This window comes from Labrus mixtus, chromosome 5 (assembly GCF_963584025.1).
Source record: "Labrus mixtus chromosome 5, fLabMix1.1, whole genome shotgun sequence".
Classification (NCBI taxonomy): domain Eukaryota; kingdom Metazoa; phylum Chordata; class Actinopteri; order Labriformes; family Labridae; genus Labrus; species Labrus mixtus.
Genome location: NC_083616.1, coordinates 21,382,566 through 21,403,676, shown reverse-complemented (window position 1 = coordinate 21,403,676; position 21,111 = coordinate 21,382,566). Strand labels below are relative to the sequence as shown.

Genomic DNA, 21,111 nt, shown 5'->3' with positions numbered 1-21,111 from the left:
TGATATTAGCCAATCATTGACTGGTCTTTTTATTTAGGGCGGTTACCATTTTTTTTAGGCGCTTGCGCAGTTCAATGTTGTGATTTTAACAGTAGAAACATGTCTGCCTCCATGGTGCGAGCGACCGTCCGAGCGGTCAGCAAAAGAAAGATATTGCCCACAAGAGCCGCATTGACCCTGGTAAGTGTTAACCTTTGGTGGTAAACTCGTGTAAAAAAGAACCACTTGATCGTTAAGTGTGCAATCACCCAGAGTTTATTACGTTTAACTGCGACTTCCGTTATGTAGCCTAAACGTTACGTGATCCAAAATTAGCTTCGGTAGCTAACCATCTGCGACTTCAACGCAGTACAACGACTTCTGCTTTATACTTTGCCATCCCGTTGTAAACATACCCTTTTAGACGATCTTGCATTTGATTGGTAACAACACACGATTGGTTATATAAGTGTAATGCTCGGTCGTAGGAACGTAATGATCCTGCTTAATCCGCCTTGTTTCATAACCACAACACAGCGCATTAATCAAGCTGTACAACAATAAGAAAACATTGTTGTGTGTCCTACAATACATTAAAAACTCCCTTTACAACTTTTCTCCACATCAGACATTGACGTGTTCATTTCCTTATTTTTTAAAGTTAAGAAAGTAATCATTTGTCACCACCTGACTGACATACACAGTGCATCTCTGTGACGTCATTAATAGTGTTGGCCACAATCAACCCTCAAGGTGGCCCTCAGGTCAATTTTTACACATCAATTAACTGGAAACATGAAGAAAACATGACGAAATCTGCCATGAAATCATGAAAACCAGAAATATGTCCATAATAATATTTGATCACTGGTATATGTTGAGTTAAATATGAGACATAATTGACTGTAATCGTTTTTTTGTATACTACAATTTGGCCCTCTGGCAGTGATAATTAAATTAATGTGGCCCCTTGCTGTGACCAAAGTTGCCCATCCCTGATCCATACAGTGTCATCCTATGACAAATTAATTACATGAGTAGAAAAACATAGAAGAACAAAGATGCGATGGATCAGTATAGTTCTTATATAGTCACTTTTACATGATCTCATCCCAGTTTAAGACCAGTTGACTATTATGAAGGCTTGTAGTATCCAAACACCTCACTAAATTACTCTTAAGTTGATTTTCCCTTTCAGTTAAATCCCATACTTTGCTATGACATCATTTATTTTGTTGACCTCCAACATTTTTTTTTTAATTCCACCCTTTCAGTTCCGCAATTAATTCAGCGTTCAGTCCTTAATGTAGCTGTCCCATAGCATAAGCATACTAGGAAGAAAATGATGAAATAGAATTTGAAAACTACTCAATGTGATTTACTTTGACTCTCATTATTGTAGCCAACTGTCACTGCAGGGCCATGGTTTTTTTTTTTTAAATTAAGGGTGTGATCAAAACCTTGTGAGGTTGAACGTCTGATGGTGGATATCAGCCTGTTGCAGTTTGCTTACAGTGCTGTTACAAGATAATGTGGGTGTATGGTGTTCAGAGCTGATAAAGGTAACTTGCTAAATTATTTGTTAAGTAATGGGATGTCCCTCAACACAGAGGCAGCTGTAGATAGTGTGTCATGAGAGGTTTTCTTAAGTTATTTTATTTACCTGTCAGAGACTAAGAGCATATACTAATAATAATAATAATACACTTATATAATAATAATAATACACTTATATAAAAAAAATAATAATAATAATACACTTATATAATAATAATAATACATATTTATATAGCACCTTTCCAAAACAAGTTTTAGTGCTTTACAGGATAAAACAACAGAATCATGAAGTGTTAATCATAGGTCAGACATCTCCATCAATAAAACAACAGTAAAACATAAAACACATTAATAAAACATAATAATAAAAACGGATCACAGGAAGGCTAGACTATAAAAGTGTGTTTTAAGAAGAGACTGAATGTCAATGCTTCCAAAGTTATGCATTACACATAATAGAATAACTTATTCTAACTTATAATAGGATGTATAATTAGTGCACTTAGCCTCTTCCCTTTTTATAAGTTACGTTAAATAGAGAAATACAATTTTTAGTCCAGCTGAAAACAAGTGTATTACTGTTAACTAAAGGGGTTAGGACTTGAGTTGAGTTGTGTGAGTTACCATCGCACTTGTTTGACAGTTTTTTTTTGTGAAATGAATCTAGGCTGTGACACAGCTACGATGTCTAATTCACTTGGCATCAACAGCAAAGTTGCGCACACAGATACACATCAGCTTTAAGAGATCAGCAGAATGTAGCTGATGTAGTGAACCTCAGTTTCCTTAAGGTCTCCACTTGAATGTGCTAACAGCTGGAGTGACAGGGGGGATGGTTACTTCATGATTATACTGTAGGTACTTGTTGTTGTAGGTACTTGTTGTTGCTTCCACTTGCAGTCTGTGTGTATAATATAATTTATTTGTCTATTTAGTAACCTTTTTTCTTCTGTTCTTTTTATTCAGACTCCGTCAGCTGTGAATAAGATCCGAATCTTGTTGCAGGACAAGCCGGAGTATGTAAGTGATGGATGAAAAAACATTTACTATAACATGAGCTTATGAAGCACAGGCTTCCTTTATACAGCTTTTGTGTTTACATCAGGGTGCTGTTTTGTTTACATTCTTAAATTTCAATAACGTGTTCTGTCTTGGTTGAATGTATCATCCGCTTTTGGTTGTTAAAAAAAAAAGTTAACTATTTCAACCTCTTGGTGCCGCCTGTGTCCACCTGGTGTTTTTTCTGAGTGCCAGCTTTTTTTTTTTTTATTATGTTCCAAATGAATGTCAGAGCATTTGAAGCAGCAGGAGGTCGCCTGAAAAAAAGCACAGCACCCAGTGTCTTTTTTTCCCCCCCGAGCACTCCAATTTTGAGCACTCTGAGCACCTTGAGTTGAAAAGTTGTCAGCTGCACTCTTTGCAACCAGCCAATCATATAGTAGATCAGCCGGGTCCCTGCTCCCTGAATGATTGGAGCCACGATTTCAGTCAAATTTGACTGAGATTTCCCTGTATGATCATGACTGTGTGGCATTTTTCCAGATTGGTCTTAAAGTAGGAGTGAGAACACGTGGCTGTAATGGACTGACTTACACACTGGACTACACCAAGGACATAGAGAAATCTGATGAGGAAGTACTGCAGGATGGTAAACTATGGCTCAATGTTGTATTCTTCTTTACCCTAGTTGACTTTTAAACTCTTAAATGTTCTTCATTATGACTAATGAAACATTCTTCTGTATAGTCAAAGTAGTTCATAAGTCTGTTGTACTGTGAACAACATTTATCGAAACCTAAATTGCGTATTGATGCCAGTTGGAACTGTTAAGCAGTGACAGCTCTACCTTGACTCTGTTGCAGGTGTGAGGGTTTTTATCGCGAAAAAGGCTCAGCTCACCCTTCTGGGAACAGAGATGGACTTTGTGGAGTCGAAGCTGTCAAGTGAATTTGTTTTCAACAATCCAAACATTAAGGGCACATGTGGCTGTGGAGAAAGCTTCAACATCTGAGCGTCATGGAACCTGTGTTCTCCCTGCACCCGCCCTGCTACAGACCCCGTCACATCTATAAAGACTGAGAAAGGCAGATATGAGGAAATCTTTGAGATGTGGATGTGCCTGTTTTTCTGCCACTGCTTTTCCTTGGACCACTAGTTTATACATACACACACACTGGTTAAAATCAAATATCTATGTGCTTAGAGGAAGGTTAAATACAGTCAGTGTATTGCCATGATTTTACAATGTAGATGCTAGCTGCCTACAGTATTTATGAACATCATTTTCAGAAGTTTGGTCAGGTTTCACAATGACTTGAATGCAGGCGGAAGTGACTGATCAGCTACTAGACAGTATATACTATCATCCAGTTATGTTTCAGCAGTGTCTAAAATGGAAGAGTTTGAGTGTCTTGCTTCCTTAGTTTGTAAAGTATATATTTATCTTTGTGTGTAAATATGAAGAATGTAAATCTACCTTGAACCACAGAAGCGCACAAAAAAAACCCGAAATGCAACAGACATGTATCCCTCACATAAGAGTACGAGAAGTTTATGTTGGCTCCTATTTTGCTTGGTCAAAGCCAGATCTTTGTATGATTGACTGCGTGCTCTTAAAATCTGTTACTGTGCAATATGTCCATGTACATATGAGATAATAAATAGACAAATAATATTCATTGTTTGGATGTTTTTTTTTTTTTTTTAAGATTTAGTTTTGGGTTGGACAGTGGGTAGAGTAGGAAACCAGGGAGAGAGAGAGAGTGGGGAATGGCATGCGGGGAAAGAAGCCACAAGCCGGACTCAAACCCTGGCTGCCCGCTAAGAGGACCATAGCCTCCATACATGGGGTGCAACCTAACCACTAGGCCATCAGCACCCCGGTGGCTGTTTAACAATAAGCAGTTTGACATGACAGACTTTGACCTGTTGTCGTTTGGAAAATTACTTCAGTTGTCATGGTGATCACAAGATGTTTTCATGTGTCACTGTTAAATCAGCCAGAGGCAAGCTGATAGCCTGTCATCAGCTGTTTTTGGTTGATTTGTTTGTACTCAGGAAGAGGTGGAAGGAGGTGTGGCCATTTTGAAAGTTTAATTTTAATGATGTGTTTTGTTTTTAGGATTTTGACATTACTGAAGTAACAATGGGTGTTTTGCTTGATTCCTTTGAGGTGCTTTGGGGTCATGGAAGATGAAAACAACAAGGATGGAGGTTCTGACAGCAGAGAGTCTTATGGGCTTAAGGTAGCTAAAAAAGATATTCAAAGTTATTGTTAGATTTACTTACTTACCATTGTCATGGGTCTTGGGAAAACATTTAAATTTGACGAACCATTTTTTGAATGTTGCAGTCTGTAATCCTCGAGACAAAGGCGGAAAAGTGAAAATTATTTTTGTTATAGCACTTTTGGACTTGGAAAAAATATATAATACACAATAAAAAATACCACCTATTGTAGCAACAAAGGAACATTTCCAAAGTAAGGAAGTATTTGGGGAAAAGAGCCAAGAGGCTGAAAATCTTTGTTGGGGATAATTGATTAGTTAGCTGGTGATTCTCAGTGGGTTGGCCAATATTTGCAGCTCTTTAACACCACACATTATTTGTTCCTTTTATAATTTTAAAAATGTTAATAGGCCCAACATGACATGGATTGTAGTGGTTAGAGTTACCTTTATAATCCAAAATGGATGCATTTCAGAAGGAGCGCTGCTGACTTGAATGTTGATGTTTTGCCTGTAGAGCTAATACGTTTCTCCCTGTATAAGTACTTATCTGAATTAGATTCAGCTCCATTTGATATTATTTTTACTGTGTATGCTGTGCAGACTCAGGCCACTTGTTTGCTGAAAAACCCTCTCAACTGGCACTTGAACTGCTTATGTCATCATTTATGAATCCTTGGAACAATGTCTCGTAGTATTTCATCCTTGCATTAGTTGTCAGTAATCTCCCCCTCAGCTTTCTGTCTCTGCTGCCTCTCTCAGATTTCCGAGTTATTGAAGGCTTTGGCTGAGAGGAAACGACATCCTTCTGATGTTCCACAAATTGACCCTCGAAACATCTCTGCCACCCTCTCCACCTTAAAGAACAAACGTGGGGCTTTTAGATCTCGAGCCATGCTTTCTGTTAACATCAGCCAGTTGTCCGAGTCCCAGAGGTTGGATCGCCTGAGAGAACGTGTTCCTGCCTCTCTACCTGATCCCGCATCCTGTCCATCCTCAAATACTGTCTTCCTTGCACACCTGGTTAAGAAGTCCAATATGCTGCCCTCCTCAGAGTCTGTTTCCTCTATTCAAGATCGGCTTCAGAAACATTACATATATCCATACATGTTGGGTGTGCAGACTTGGACCAAACACAAGTCCAGTGAGTGTCGGCAGATCCCAAAAAATAGTGAATAAACAATCAGTCCTTACATCAAAAAAACAGATCTCTTATTTCTCTCCTTATTTGTTATCTTTTAAACCAAGCCGTGTTATCTAAAATTATACAACAGATAGTTCCAAACGGAGTATTCTGATTGGACAAGAGTCTACAACGTCACTGAGACTTTTCACCATGTGTATCACTCAGCCTAAGCCAGATGCTTTGAATGCTGTAAATGAACATTACAGCATTACAGTTCATGTGACTAAGCTGGTACTTCTGAATCACAGAACACACTCTTAAACTCGCTGCATAAGAAATTAAAGCACACAAATAAATGTAAATAAAATGAGACATGGACACCGACAAAAGAGTAAGAGCACAGGAGTATGTTTTTAATCTCTTGTTTTCTATTTTAATTCTGGTCAAATGTATATAACAGCGATATAACCCTCAGGCTCAAGATACAGTCCTCCAATCTGCGGCCCGAATCAAGTCTGATCAGTGGCTACTTTCTCACATGCCGTTCTCCACTCGCTCTTCTGATTTCCTATCCACAGAACTACCTAAATAAAGGTAAAAAAAAAAGCCCCAAAATAAATCTTCAAAAAATAAATAAATATCTCAGTCATGCTAAAATATCATTAAATTGTCTGTTGCACAAACAGTCATCCTTTTTTTTTATTTCTAGCGTCACCTATTCCCCAAACGCCTCATCTTGACATACTGTGCTATTGTGAAGATGAGTCACTTTGTGCCACTCAGCCTATGCCATGATGGATGTAATGACAGTTTAAAACTGTCGTGCTGAAGGGGACGAGAGATCAAGCTGTACTGTCACCATGACCCCCAGCTGTCTGCACGGTTCATTTATTTTGTGTATGTAAGGTATCAGTTAGTATGAGTTCCTTGTTCAAGCCATGGCTGATGAAATAGTAAACTTTTTTTTCTTTACATCTGTTTGGCTAAATGTCAGACTCTGCTCAGCTTTGTTCTTTCAGACATGTCTCAGCTGTACTTACACTTATCTGCAGTTTTAGCTGAGGCTTAAATTGGCTGAAACGTCTTTATAGATGTTTCATTATAAAGAACTACCTGCAGTCATTTTTGCAGGGCAAACAGCCCTCTGTAATTACATGTGATGAAGAAGATTTTGTTTTAAGGCTCCTACCCTTTCACTCTCTCTCTCTCTCACCATTTCAAAAAGCAAACCAACCACTGTCCCCTCACCTCACTATGCCCCCACCATCCCCAGTAATGGTGGTCTATAACTGTGCTTTCATCTCAGACCTGCAGAGAACAGAACAGTTGCTGGTCGCTGATCAACAGGGACTATACCTTTTAAACTCTACTTTACAAAGCAAAGAGCACAACACAGGTAGGAGAAGCTTTTTATACAGGTATTAGCTTTTCTGTTACTTTTCAGTCTTGAGTTGTCCTTTATGTATCAAAGAACAAAGGCTGCAATAAAATACTTGATAGAAAATGTTAAATTATGCACATATTCAAAAATTTAAAAATGTTTCTTCAGATCTTTTATTAGAAAAAGACTGCAATGAAATTAGCTGAGTTACAACTTCTTTGTACTACTATTACAACCGTATGTTTCCAGCTTTGATTTGTGGTGATGATCATGGAATCAGCAGCTGATCTTGGTCCAGACTGTGGCTCTTTATGCAACAAGTCCACCGTTCTCGGGGGCCAGGGGCCACCGGTGTTAGTCGATGCCTGGCTGGTCCCCACTTTCTTCGGCCTCATCATGCTGGTCGGCCTGGTCGGGAACTCTCTGGTCATCCATGTGGTCACCAAACACCAGCAGATGAAGACCGTCACCAACTTTTACATAGGTAACATTTACATCTCTTAGGTTCAGTTGTATCTTTTTCAGTGTGTGAGAAAAATTGTTTTTTTTTTAGCCACACAGATTAGTAACGTTGGAAATGGGATGCTAAAAACTGGATTTTAAGGGGTCCAGAAAATAGATTATTGAGGACATTGTGACTTTTTAAAGTAAAACTTAGATGAGGGGATTCTATCTGCAAGACAGATATTGAATACAATAACAGCAACCCTGTGTTTAAATTAAAAAAACAATGTTTTTTTAACATTTAAGGGTACTGAACAAAAAGCTTTGAATGTATCGTTGAGGTTTAACAAAGCTGCTGATAGCATTCCTTTATGAGAAAATATTTACAAAGTCAATTCAAGTTGGTCATCAATATAATTGGTACTAATGCAGCCATTCAGGGTCTATTTTCTCTTTTACCTGATTCTTCACCTCACATCCACTTTCAGTGAATTTGGCTACGACTGATATTTTGTTCCTGGTCTGCTGTGTGCCCTTCACTGCCACCCTGTACCCGCTGCCCAGCTGGATCTTTGGGGAGTTTATGTGCCGACTGGTGAACTACCTTCAGCAAGTAAGTGGACACACACACACACACACCATGTAATTGTAACAATATGAGTATCATGCTATGAGCAGAATAACTACTATAACTATCAGCTACCAAAATAATCAAAACACCAAAATAATGCAAAAAAAAGCAAAATAATACAGACACCAAGTGTTCAAAATTTAAAACAACTACTTCTAGTTTCCGATCTGATATCAATAATGTTGGCATAACGAGCATGATCACAGTATGAACAGAAGTTAACCCCCCCCCCCCCATTATTTTTAATTACCAGTTATTGAATGCCTCTGGTATTAACCTAACCCTAACCCTTCCTCTGCAAGTTTGCTATAGGTACACAGAGTGTAGCGTATGCATATTCAATACAGTGAGGCAGGATTACAACATAATCAGTCAGCAGAATTGTGCACTGCAGTGATTTCTCCCATCAAACTGAATTTAACAGAAAGTTATCTCAAACAGAAATAACAATCACAGAGTGGTAAAGGCATATAAAACTACAGGTCTTTAGTTGTTTTTTTCAAATATATCAGACAAAACAAATCAGAGAGGTGTAATAGTGACTAACTGTAACTCACAAACAAATGTGTGTGTGTGTGTGTGTTTCAGGTGACAGCTCAGGCGACGTGTATCACTCTTTCAGCCATGAGTGTGGATCGCTGCTACGTGACCCTCTATCCCCTGCAGTCACTACGACACAGAACCCCACGCATGGCTTTGGCCATCTCTGTGTCTATCTGGATAGGTAACACACAAATACACAACACACTCATGTGAAACCTGATCTGCAAACTGGCAATGAAAGCAGAGAAAAACAACATGTTGCCTTTGTTTACTTTCCAACATCCCTCCTTTCATGAATCACTATTTGAAACTCTTCGAAACTTGAAGCTGCTGGTTTTGAAAATGTGCTTTATTTGTTTAGATAAGATGCTCAAACTAGCCTTTCTTTCTGCACTTTACGGCAATCGTTTTTACTTAATTTCAACAGAACATACTCTTCATTTTTTTATCAAGCCCATTAGCACAGAGGATGAAATAATACATTTCAGAATTGTCTGTCTTTTCTCTCCAACTTTTTGGGGGTATTTTTTGCCTCACTGTTTGAAGAAACTGTAATGCCTTAGTTTTGAATTTGCTTTTAATCATTGTCACCATCTGTGAGTTAGCTGGAGTCATGTGACTTAAATTTTGTTAACAGATTGACTCTGGATCTTGCTCGGACATTCATATAGCAACCAACAACCACCATGTTTCCCCCTTATCCTGCTGAATTTGACCCTAAAACGTTTTAAGTTAGATATCAAACCCCCAACATCCTGTGAGATAAGAGCATAATGCTCAGAGTCAGACTGTATTGTCCCCTGTCCTCTCCAGGAGCCTTGCTGCTGTCCATCCCTGTTGCTGTGTACCAGCGTCTGGAGGACGGATACTGGTTCGGTCCTCAGACTTATTGCAGTGAGGTCTTCCCCTCCGCCCATCTCCAGAGAGCCTTCATCATCTACAGCTTCCTCGCTGTGTACCTGCTGCCCCTGCTCACCATCACCGCCTGCTATGCCTTCATGTTGAAGCGCATGGGGCAGCCAAGCGTCAATCCCATCGACAGCAGCTACCAAGTAAGAGAAAGAAAAAGAGTCGCTGTCACTTTCTTTTTCCACTCGATAAATCGTTGCAGCTTTAATTTATGGAACATAACAAAGTGTAACCTTACTCCAGCTGCAGGCTCAGGCAGAGCGAGCAGCAGCAGTGAGGGCAAGGGTCTCCAGGATGGTGGTGGTGATGGTGGCCCTGTTCCTCATCTGCTGGGGGCCAATCCAGATCTGCATCCTCCTGCAAGCTTTTGGCCTCCGCAGCTACGTTTTATACAAGGTGACCTACTCTCAGTGTTTGATCAGATGAGACCCACTGTGCTGGTTGGAGGGGTGTAACTGACTTTAAGTACATGATCGGATATTCACTGATAATCCAACATTTTCTGAAATATTTGGACCTTGAACACTCCCTGGAAATGTCACCTACTTGATTCAATACCATATACTTAACACATGCTACAAAAATCAAGTTAATTCAGACTAAAACTTTTTTTTTTAAAACATATTTAGTTCTGCTGTAAACTAGGGTGTTTTAATTTGGTATCTGTTGAGAATTATTTACTTTTGGAGACACCCTCAAGTGGCCAGATATAGAACTGCAGTTTTGGGCACTTGTGGATTTGGTCTTTTCCAGTCCTGGAAGTGTCCTCTTGTGGGCAACATGACAGAGGATGGAAACTGAGGAGGGGAAATAAGGGAGCATCTCATAAGTGAATCAAAAAGTCTAAGCAAGCTCTTGAAATATTTCAGATTGTTGTTTTATTTAAATAAATGATGGTCCATGATGGTTTGCCGTATTTTCCAGCAAACGTATTATTCTATTTTCACCATAAATGTCTGTCAAGGTGTGATCACAGAACTTATACAGCTGGTCAAATATCATGTCAAATCTGTTTGGATGAATTTGGAAACTATGGCACCGTTTTTTTGCTCACAAATTAAGCAACAACAAAAAAGCTTTGAAATGGCGAGCCCTTTGATTCTTTGATCAGTGTTGGGGGTCAGAGTTTAGTTGAATTGTGATTTAAAAACGACAAACAAAACTCGATTTCTCATAAACTTAGATACACAACATTGCTTTATACTGACTAGGTCTTCATTTTTCTACAGTTGAAGATTTGGGGTCACTGCATGTCTTACTCCAACTCCTCCGTCAACCCTGTGGTTTACGCCTTCATGGGAAACAACTTCAGAAAGGCCTTCAAGCAAGCCTTTCCCGCTGTGTTTCTGTGGCGCTCAAGAGGACGCGTGAGGGTGGGAAACATGGACACAGAGGACGGAGGAGAGATCGATCACCAGGCACCCAAAGGAGAAGCAGAGATGCACTTTCTTTCATCCGAGTCCTAAAGGTCACGCTCTGCATTTGGACACTGGGCACATTGTTCATTTATTTATAGTCTGTTTGTTCTGGAGATGAGAGAGTCAAACCCAGTGTATGTGCATGGTACACATAAACACACACACACACACACACACACACACACACACACACACACACACACACACACACACACACACACACTGAGGATCATGTGATCTCTTACAAAGGACAAACCAGCCAGGTGCCTCTTGTGACATCCACAAGCTTCTCAAACACAATTATCTTTGTCACATTTTTTCTGTTAACCTGCACCAGTTCACTGAATGTAAAAATGTTTGAGCTCCTGGTTTTCTTGCTAAAGCAAATAAGCAACTGCATCTTTTATTGTTTAATGTGAAAAAGAAAAAACCTCTTTGACCAGCTAAAAAAAAATATATATCACTAAATGTTTTTGGTCCAATGGTGTCCACTTTGTGTCTTTTCATAGCACTCAACGACTCACTTTTTACTTATTTGTCAACTGATCTGTAATGGTTAATAGCTAAAAGATCCACAGAAAATGATTTGGCAGGAATGGCACTTTTTAATCCATAACATATGGACTTTTAGGCTTTAGGCCAATCAATTGTGATGATAAATGTGCAAAATAAATAGTTTTAAGGTGTCACGTTGGGTTATGGGAAATTGTGGCATCTTTCTCTCTGATTTTTTTTTGCAGCTTTAAATAAAATACATAGGAAATCATTTTATCACGACTGACTTTAAATGCACAAAGGTTTTTTTTCTGTGAAGTTTGTAATTTAAAGATGTAATGTGTACTTTTTTTAGATATAGGTAATCTAATTGTATAATTTGTGCGCATGATTATGAAATTCAACTCCATGCAACGTTTGATTTAGCCTACTGATGAATAACTGTGTGTGATGATTACCAACAGGTAATGCTTAATTTCTCAAATTTCTTGTAAGAGGAAGCAAGTATTCGTGTAACACAATCACTGGGTTACATTTAGCACGAACAGCGTTACGATACTACATTTATTACTAAGACGTAAACACAAAATCAAAGGCACTTTGTGTAGAAGTTTCCGTCTGATTGTGCGCTCCCGTTTAAGTAGTATGACCGTGGAACCAATCAGATCAGATCTGAGTCCATATCCACCAATCACAGCAGTTTACGAAACAGACACGTGAGATCAGCCAATGAAATGGATGACTGGGAATTTCAGTGATATGCTGCCTTCGAGTTATACCAAAAATGTAGGAATCTTCCATATTACAACACAATCAGTGTCAGATAAGCAACCGGCTGTCTGTCTCACGGCACTGGATCCCTAAAGTCAACTGTCACTATACATTTATTAAAAAAAAAAGTTTTTCTAACATGAGTTAAAGATTTTACAGAGCACACGCGGTTTTGTGTAAAGCTTGTTGTCTATATAGTAATGCTTAATGTTGATTTTAATGTGTGAATAACTTTGACAATTACTCAGAAGTTTAGTTTCTGGTGTTTTCTTTAACTAGTGGACAATAATTCACAATATTTGCTATTATGGGCTAAGATATAAATTATATTTATGGTTTCTTTTTTTTAGCAGATATTTCAAAATGTACGAGGAGATCGTGAACACAACATCGTTCACCTCCTAGCTCGATTACTAGCATCCACGCCGAAGAGTGCAGGAGGAGAGCAGCAGCAGCAGAGGCGAAAGAAAATCATCCACATCGCTTATTTCAACCTCAAAAACATCTAATAACTAAACAGAGGAAACTATTTTTTGCACAATGGATCAAAAACAGACCATAAACTTTGGTGCTGGACCTGCAAAACTCCCCCAAACCGTAAGTATCCTTTTTAGACACTTATGTAAGTATATGCTCATGTAGCGTTTATAAAATGGGGAAAGGTTGTAAAAGACAAGCTGCGCAAATACATTTCACATACGTGACACAAACTGTTTAGTTTTCTCGTGATGGAGACGTGCCTGCTGCAAACGCACACTTCAGTAATATTATGTAATGTCGAGAGTAATAGTTTATCTTTTGAGTTCAACCACATCCTACCTCAGTTTTTTTTTTTTTTACACATTTTGACCACATGCTCCCTCACAGAGAACGAGACAGGCCTGCAGTTGTAAGTGGGTTAATGAGTGTAGTGATGTCGGCTTGCCATTTGTCTGCAGCTCCAACAGGCTGAAAACTGAGTGTTGAGTTGCATCAGCCTCATTCATTCATGTGGAAACCTGCTTTGTGCCTCACTGGCAGCAGCACACACACCCATCCTCTAGAGGGCAGAACTACTCAATGCATGTCAGAGAAATAAATCACAGCTATCACTTAAAAAAAATGATTTTTTTCACAAAAAATTGTTTCCAGTCAGCTTTGCTACTTTTGCTATATTCAGTAACTTGCAGGTCGTTGCTGTTGGATCAGGAGACGGCTGCGCCCATGTGCGTTTTGTTCTCTTGCAAAAAGTGTCTTATTTTAGCATGTTTTTATTATTTTGTATGGGTTTTGTATATCCTCAATACACAATAAATAAAGGTACAACATTTATACAGAGAAACCAATGGTGCCACATTGGGGTACGAAGATCCCACTCATTGGTATAACTTAATCTTTATCCCAGCAGCAGTGTCCATTAGAACTTTTACTATTGTTTTGTGTTTTAATTCACTTTTAATTTTTGCTTTTACGTGTTTTTATGATGTTTTGGATGCAATGTATTTTGCCTGATTTACTGTACAGCACTTCGGTCTGCCTCGGCTGTTATAAATGTGCTATATAAATAATGTTGACTTGACTTGACTTGACTTAAATGCCCCTCCACTTGTCTTCAGATTGACTATTGTATAAGTAAGTCTAGGACCAGGGGTTAACATACACTTCTTTAAATCGATACCTGGAAAAGCAAGATCCTGTAGTCTTTGAGCTTCAGTTTCTGCTCCACATCTCTCCATGGATCTGAAGACTGAGGGTCGGTCAACACTTGAATGTTTTTGTATTTTTTGAAAGAATTTGTGATGTGTTGCAGGTACTGCTTCAAGCACAGAAGGAGCTTCTCAACTACAACGGCACCGGCATCAGTGTTCTTGGTGAGCAGACCTAATGATGTTTTATTAGATAGAAACTTCTGTATCCTCACACGACATTGTGTCATATCTTCGCCTGCATGTTGGTGTGTTCACAGAAATGTTTCTTAGATTAGTGCAATATCTGTCCTGATGAATGCTGATCTTCTCAAATCAACGCATTACCAATGTTCCAATGTTTTTGATTCTGTTCAAACCAGAGATGAGCCACAGGTCATCAGACTTCAACAAAATCCTCAACAAAACCGAGAGTCTCCTTAGAGACTTGTTGTAAGTCCTGCCTTTGTTTTTGTATTTTTTTTTTACACATGACCCATTGATGTATTATTCTCTTTCCTTTAGAGACAGGAACACTGTTTTGTCTTTTAACGCAGCACCATCATCACCCTGCAGAAACAACGGTGTTGAGTAATATTCTCTTTTAATTCTCCTTAAACGACAAACAAGTCTTATATGTGTTTGGAAGCAGAACGCATCATCATATCCCAGGACGGTTGGTGCTTTTATAATGTCGACTTCTTTTTGAATACCAACAACATGCAGTATTGATAACTTCAGAAACCTTCATAGAACCTACAGCCTCATTAAAAGTAAAATATGTTTGTATCTTTAATACAGAAGAACACAAATGGTGGAGAGAGAAAAAATATTAAAATATGACTTAAGTCAAATATTTGAAACGGTGCTATAGCGACATCTGTATAGATATTTCATCTTTACCAAATGACCAGTCCTTAGACCTGTGTTCTCTTCGCCTGCCTCTCATGGCCTCTCTTGATGTCAGACTGGTTGTGGCTGCAGGCTATACTTCTTGTTGACGGTCAGGTTGTTCAAAGCTCATGTTTTTACGTCCGCGGTGTTTAACACGATGCCTTCTGTCTTCATAGGAACATCCCAGACAACTACAAGGTGATGTTTCTTCAAGGCGGCGGGTCTGGCCAGTTCAGTGCTGTAGCTCTAAACCTGATCGGTCTCAAAGAGGACAGGTGTGCTGATTACCTCGTGACCGGCACGTGGTCGGCGAAGGCAGCGAAAGAAGCGGAAAAATACGGGAAAGTCAACATTGTTCACCCCAAGCTGGACAGTTACACAAGTAAGTGTGTCGATGAGGAAATGTGTAAACAAGCAGGGCGTTAATGTTCACTTTTCTATTTAATAAAAGACAAGGATGTTCAGTCTCAGTGAGGAGGTTTAGAGGTAAGAGTTTTATCATTTAACAGCCTTCAACTGTAAAGATAGCTTCATTTCGTAGAAGCTGGTCGTTGTCATTCACGCTGCGTTAGAGCTGGCCATCTGAATAATGTGCCTGTGTGTCCAGGCTGTTGCATAAGAAAACAAAAGACCTGACAACCAATTAGAGGCTGTGGTATGCGAGCAGCCTCTTCCACACGCTTGTCTGATCGGGGTTTACACTTTTCTTCATACTCACATTTGGTAGGCAGGTTTTTTGTTTTACACATAAAATGTAGTAAATGTAAAAAAAGTCGTTTCTTGGAACAGATTAGGATACAAATATATTAAGCAAGTTAATGATTGTTATGTGAAATATCTTGAAGCTGCTGGTTTTGTTGACATTTGGAGCCGTTATCTGAGAGGCCTCAGTCTTTCTCAATAAACTCAGATGTTAACTTTGTTGTGTCTGGTTTAAAAAAAATAAAATAAATAAAAAAATGTTCTGTTGTTGTTCTAGAAATCCCCGACCCCAGCAGCTGGACCCTGAACCCCTCGGCCTCGTACGTGTACTACTGCTGCAACGAGACGGTTCATGGTGTCGAATACAACTTCACGCCTGAAACAAACGGCGTGGTCCTCGTCAGCGACATGTCCTCCAACTTCCTCTCCCGACCTGTGGACGTGTCCAAGGTGAGGACAGGAGTGACGCAAGAATCGAATATTCAGCGGCGTCCCTTCGGGGGCTCTTTTCTCCAATTTTCCATCACATAAGCAATCTGGAGATCTTTTCATAAACCCTGAAATGAGCCAATGTATCAGGCAACAGAACTCGTTAGCTCCCATGTATGATTCAAATCAAAACAGAAATCAATGTGTTTACAAGCTAGAGTCAACAAAGGTATAATATTATTATATAAACTAAGAAAAAATATTAAGAGAAAAATGATGGAATAAAAGAACAAGCCTGATGAAGACCTGTTGGAAGCATCGTTAGCATGCTGAGAAGTGGACATGGTACGTTATACACTAAACTTTTACATGTTATCATGAATAAACTGCCTGCATGAAAACATGAGGTTATCATGCAAACAAGCATACTAGCGTGTTTATGTTACCATGAAGATCTTATATCAGCATTTAAACCTGACAAAGTACAAAGACACCACGCAGAGGTGAACCATCTAATCGCTCAGTTCTTACCGTACAAACACGAGAGCGTAGTTCTAAAAAAACAAAACCTCCGCTTGATGTGTCTTCTTGCTTTGTGTAGTTTGGTTTGATTTTCGCCGGGGCTCAGAAGAATGTTGGCTGTGCCGGTGTTACCGTGGTCATCGTGAGAGAGGACTTGTTAGGCCACGCCCTGAAAGAGTGTCCCATCGTCCTGGACTACAAGGTGCAGGCTGAAAATAACTCCCTCTACAACACGCCTCCATGTTTCAGGTACAGACTTCCAGTTTTGGAAATCTACATGTTTAACAATTCTTAATTAAGTGAAATACGCTTTTTGCAAGTCTAGACTACTGATTGAAACAAGATGCAATACTTTTTTATTTTTTACACAATATTGTGGTTAGAAATCAAACAGTACGTGCTGAATGGAGCTGGAGATATTTAACATCGTGTGTTTTGTGTGTGCAGTATCTACATCATGGCTCTGGTTTTGGATTGGATCAAGAACAATGGTGGCAGTGCTGCCATGGAGAGGCTCAACAAGCAGAAGTCCTCCATGATTTATGACATCATTAGTGCGTCTAATGGATTCTATGTGTAAGTTTCTCCAAACTTCAGCAGTGGATATAAACATGCAGGACATTTATGATGAAAGGTCAAGGAAACTTTCTAGTAGCTTTCTTTTTTTTAATTTTATTTTAGGTAACTGAGAAAACTTGTTCCCTTATCGAGTTTGAAAAGAAACCGTACACTGTGCTGACCTTCACTTCTCGTCTTTGAATGTCTCTTTTTCTTTATAACTAAAAGATCAATCTTTTCATTGAACCATATCTGCACAGATTTTATACTCAACCAGGACAATAACGATCAAGAAACAACAGGGAGGAGTTCTTATTTTAAAAAAAAAAATGTCTCTTTAAATCTGTGCCTACCTGTCCAGGTGTCCTGTAGAAGCTGCTTGTCAGAGTCGGATGAATGTCCCATTTCGTGTGGGGAAGAAAGAAGGAGATGACGCCTTGGAAAAGCAGTTTCTGGACGGTGCAGCCAAACGTGGAATGATTTCACTGAAAGGACACAGGTTAGAGAAGTCCAACACATGTCTCCTGTTTGTTACTTTAATACTTATTGACATGTTGAATGGGTTATTTGATGAGTACTGGATTCAGAATATTGTAATAAATTGGTATATGTAAAGAGACTGTTATGACCAGCTCGTGTAGGCCCTAACATTCAATGGAGGTCCACACAGTCAACTTGCTTCTTAAGTTTTAGTTTATTTCAGAACAACACGAAAATACAAGGGCAGAGGGAAATAAGTCCATTCTGTCCAGAGGAAGAGAGACAGAACGTTATGGCAGCCTGGCTTATATGCCCTTCCACTCAGGTGAAGCCCATCTGCAATCAGCAGGTAGGTGGGCGGGTCTCCCAACGACCAGCAGGCATGCCAACACACCAACCACCAGATGACGCCGAAACCCTGAAACACAAAACAACAGCAGTACCAGGCCAAACACCATGGCCAGGGCCGTCACGAGACACACGTTACCGCACAGCGCTGATCTTCCATTATTTTCACCTAAAACGGTTTTGTCTCCCCCTGCAGGTCAGTCGGAGGAATTCGTGCATCTCTCTACAACGCTGTAACTGTGGAAGACACTGAGGCCCTGGCAGCCTACATGAGAGAATTCCTTAAAGAGCACCAGTAAGGGGTTGCTGGGTAGCCTAGCGCTTCTGAGAAGTGCCCCATGTACAGAGGCTGTAGTCCTCTTTGCAGCAGCCGTGGGTTCGAAATCCGGCGATGGCCCTTTTGCTGCATGTCATCCCTCACTCTCTCCTCCCAACGTTTCCTGTCTCTCTTCAGCTGTCAGATACAATAAAGGCACAAATGGTAAAAAAAAAAAAAAAAAAACACCAATGAAAGAGGCCTTCCTTAATGTCAGCTGGTGTCACATAGTGTCAGATCATAACTACAATACAGTTAAAGTTAGTTATTTCGTTGAGATGTGCTTGATGTTGGCGGTGTGTGTTTTTTTTTTTTAACAACCTCTCATTGTTCCTGATAATTTTAACCACTGCTCCTAAATTAATTAATATTTTAATGTATTGGTTCACTAACAGGCTGATGTACATATTGTAGTTATTTCTTCATTTGTGTACTAAACACATGTACATTCCAATAAAACTAACGTGCCAATATTTAAATTTTACAGTGTGGTTTCTTGTTTTGAAAGTTTTTGGTAACACAACCGTTACCAACTCATGTCCTGGTGTGAAAAATTCTCACTTTTCGGAAAACGGGGAGTAATGCTTCATTACTAAACCAGAGCTGTTGAGATTTTCATTTAATAAGAATATTTCCGCGAGAGAGTCTACAGTAAGTCTGATTCGCTCAGTCTTCATGATGGACTGTTGTTTTAATTGGTTAATAATACTACCTTAAAGGTGCTCCTCCTGACCAACGTGTTGAAACAGTTTCTTGCTTAGTATTTATGTGTGCAGACCGCTTTTGTCTTGTTCTATCTCCAACTAAACACGATCCAGTGCTGCAGACCAACTGAGAATTCAGCATCACCTTGATTTCCTTGAACGTCATAAATACCTGAAGAGAGTAAACTGTTGAACCAAAATATTTGTGTTTCTTAAATTTATTGTGGCAAGATGCTCTTCACTACAGAGCGTCATCTATTTAATGTGTGTATGCAGTTGTTGACTACGAACATGCATTAGGCTTTAGATGAACTACTGTATCAACCTATGGATGGCTATGTATACTAATTTTAAAATGAGTCTGGCTTTTGATAACTTAATTCTCACTGCAGCGGTGTCTTACTGTATGCCTGACTGTGTCGGTAATACTAAACTTTCCATCAGGATGGGCAGTGAAAAAGAAGCTTCATAGCCTTTTTTTCTCTTAAATGGTACATCTTAATAATATGCAGCACATGTACTTTACAAGAACAGTGTGAGTTTAAACAGTCACGTCCTACCTCTTCACTGTCGCTGACAGCAGACACAGCTCAGTATGCAGGAGTGAACAGGTCCGCGTAACACCAGCAGGGCGGCAGGACGGCTTCATGGTGGGAGAGACGTTCCTCCATCTGGATGTCTAGAGGCTGCTTCCCTGCTGCATTCACCCCCGCTGAGGCTGATAGTATCTAACCCTGACCTTTGACCTCCCTCTAGGGGAAGCAGCACAGACAGGCAGAGGCAAAGTAAGAATATCAATATAGAGATCAGTGTACAGTAGACGTCCAGGCCGCCCAAAATACAGAGCAAAAGTGTAAGTTTGGTTCACAATCACTGAAAGATTTCTTGAGGTTTTCATAGACTGTGAGGTGGTAGTGTGGGTCAAAACACAGATAGAAAGGCCGACGGAGAACGTAAAAAAAAGTACATAAATAAAAAGAAACAATTTGAAAAGAGTGAAATTGGAAAAATGAATAGTTTTCGGTGCCAAAACCATTACACTTCACAATGTACTTTGTATAACTGTGTATGTGAACAATAATCATTTATTTAGGAAAAAATCAAAAGCATTTACCCATTTATTTCCCTCTATTAGTTACTATGCTGTTAAAGAAGATGTAAGCAAGCCAAACACTGCAGTGAAGTTAAATTATTTTACTTTCAGAAGCTGATTGTTCGTATTTGAAACTTCTGTCTGGTAGGGATACAAACAACATGGAATGACGTAACTTAGATTGAAGAGTGAGGCTCCAGCACCCAAACTGTGCAGATTTCATGTGTATATTCAAAGTGTTTGACAGTCACAGTCAGTTTAAACTGCCTAACTTCTGAAAAACTACAAATGATAATAATGTTAAAACAGATGATAATTCCATTATAGGGATGCAATTTTACAAAAAAAAAAACAACAATTAGAAAATGAAACTCTATCAAATAAGATCAAATCGAGAACCCATAAATACCTCAATATATCACTCGCACCAGAATTAAAAAGTAAAATATCTAGTTATTTCAGAATGAAGAAATAAAGAAACCCATGCAGGAAGTCATGATCTCCTATATCATTCCAACTTTGTGTAAAAGATGTTTAGTTGCAAGTGACCTCTAGGTGGGAGTGTTCATCAAGAAAGTCATGTTTGCAAAATGTAGCGGCGATCACACCGAGGTCTGACTGCTTTAAAAGTGAGGTCTTGATTTAACCAACCAATGAAGCTTTATTGGCACATGTTTTGAGAGAGTCACGTCAAAAAGCAAATAAGAGAATTATATTTAAAGCATGTGGTAAAAAATGATAATGATTAAATATTCTCCAATTACACATAGATATCATAACTGATGCCTATAACATAAACGTGGATTAAAACAACTACTGGCTGAAAAAAAAGATGCAAACTTCATGTATTGTTTTCTCACATTCACGCCTGAATGCTCACAACAACAAAAAAACCCAAGCACAAATGTTGGTTCCTGTGG

The 21,111-nt window shown here is 39.2% G+C and overlaps 3 protein-coding genes across 3 annotated transcripts; all 3 read left to right on the top strand.

Annotated features, from left to right (window-relative positions):
• Positions 1-78: 78 nt before the first annotated feature.
• Positions 79-4,210, top strand: isca1 (iron-sulfur cluster assembly 1). Its single transcript, XM_061038520.1, has 4 exons — positions 79-180; positions 2,503-2,556; positions 3,079-3,184; positions 3,399-4,210. Exons 1-4 carry the CDS (start codon positions 100-102, stop codon positions 3,545-3,547), a joined length of 390 nt encoding a protein of 129 aa, XP_060894503.1. The 5' UTR covers positions 79-99; the 3' UTR covers positions 3,548-4,210.
• A 2,304-nt stretch (positions 4,211-6,514) lies between these two features.
• On the top strand, positions 6,515-11,910 carry kiss1rb (KISS1 receptor b). The gene is made up of 6 exons (XM_061038518.1): positions 6,515-7,754; positions 8,203-8,327; positions 8,934-9,069; positions 9,702-9,940; positions 10,041-10,193; positions 11,027-11,910. Exons 1-6 carry the CDS (start codon positions 7,535-7,537, stop codon positions 11,261-11,263), a joined length of 1,110 nt encoding a protein of 369 aa, XP_060894501.1. The 5' UTR covers positions 6,515-7,534; the 3' UTR covers positions 11,264-11,910.
• A 988-nt stretch (positions 11,911-12,898) lies between these two features.
• psat1 (phosphoserine aminotransferase 1) lies at positions 12,899-18,867 on the top strand. Its single transcript, XM_061038519.1, has 9 exons — positions 12,899-13,078; positions 14,271-14,331; positions 14,529-14,598; positions 15,216-15,421; positions 16,019-16,191; positions 16,772-16,941; positions 17,140-17,268; positions 17,612-17,749; positions 18,275-18,867. The coding sequence occupies exons 1-9, from the start codon at positions 13,022-13,024 to the stop codon at positions 18,375-18,377; spliced, it is 1,107 nt and encodes a 368-aa protein (XP_060894502.1). The 5' UTR covers positions 12,899-13,021; the 3' UTR covers positions 18,378-18,867.
• The last annotated feature ends 2,244 nt before the right edge of the window (positions 18,868-21,111 follow it).

Coding starts and splice junctions, on each gene's coding strand:
- kiss1rb (XM_061038518.1), top strand. CDS start 7,535: ATGATCATGGAATCAGCAGCTGATCTTGGTCCAGACTGTGGCTCTTTA. Junction 9,941..10,040: donor CCATCGACAGCAGCTACCAA/GTAAGAGAAAGA, acceptor ACCTTACTCCAG/CTGCAGGCTCAGGCAGAGCG. Junction 10,194..11,026: donor GCAGCTACGTTTTATACAAG/GTGACCTACTCT, acceptor ATTTTTCTACAG/TTGAAGATTTGGGGTCACTG.
- isca1 (XM_061038520.1), top strand. CDS start 100: ATGTCTGCCTCCATGGTGCGAGCGACCGTCCGAGCGGTCAGCAAAAGA. Junction 181..2,502: donor CAAGAGCCGCATTGACCCTG/GTAAGTGTTAAC, acceptor CTTTTTATTCAG/ACTCCGTCAGCTGTGAATAA. Junction 3,185..3,398: donor TGAGGAAGTACTGCAGGATG/GTAAACTATGGC, acceptor ACTCTGTTGCAG/GTGTGAGGGTTTTTATCGCG.
- psat1 (XM_061038519.1), top strand. CDS start 13,022: ATGGATCAAAAACAGACCATAAACTTTGGTGCTGGACCTGCAAAACTC. Junction 13,079..14,270: donor CTGCAAAACTCCCCCAAACC/GTAAGTATCCTT, acceptor GATGTGTTGCAG/GTACTGCTTCAAGCACAGAA. Junction 15,422..16,018: donor CAAGCTGGACAGTTACACAA/GTAAGTGTGTCG, acceptor TTGTTGTTCTAG/AAATCCCCGACCCCAGCAGC.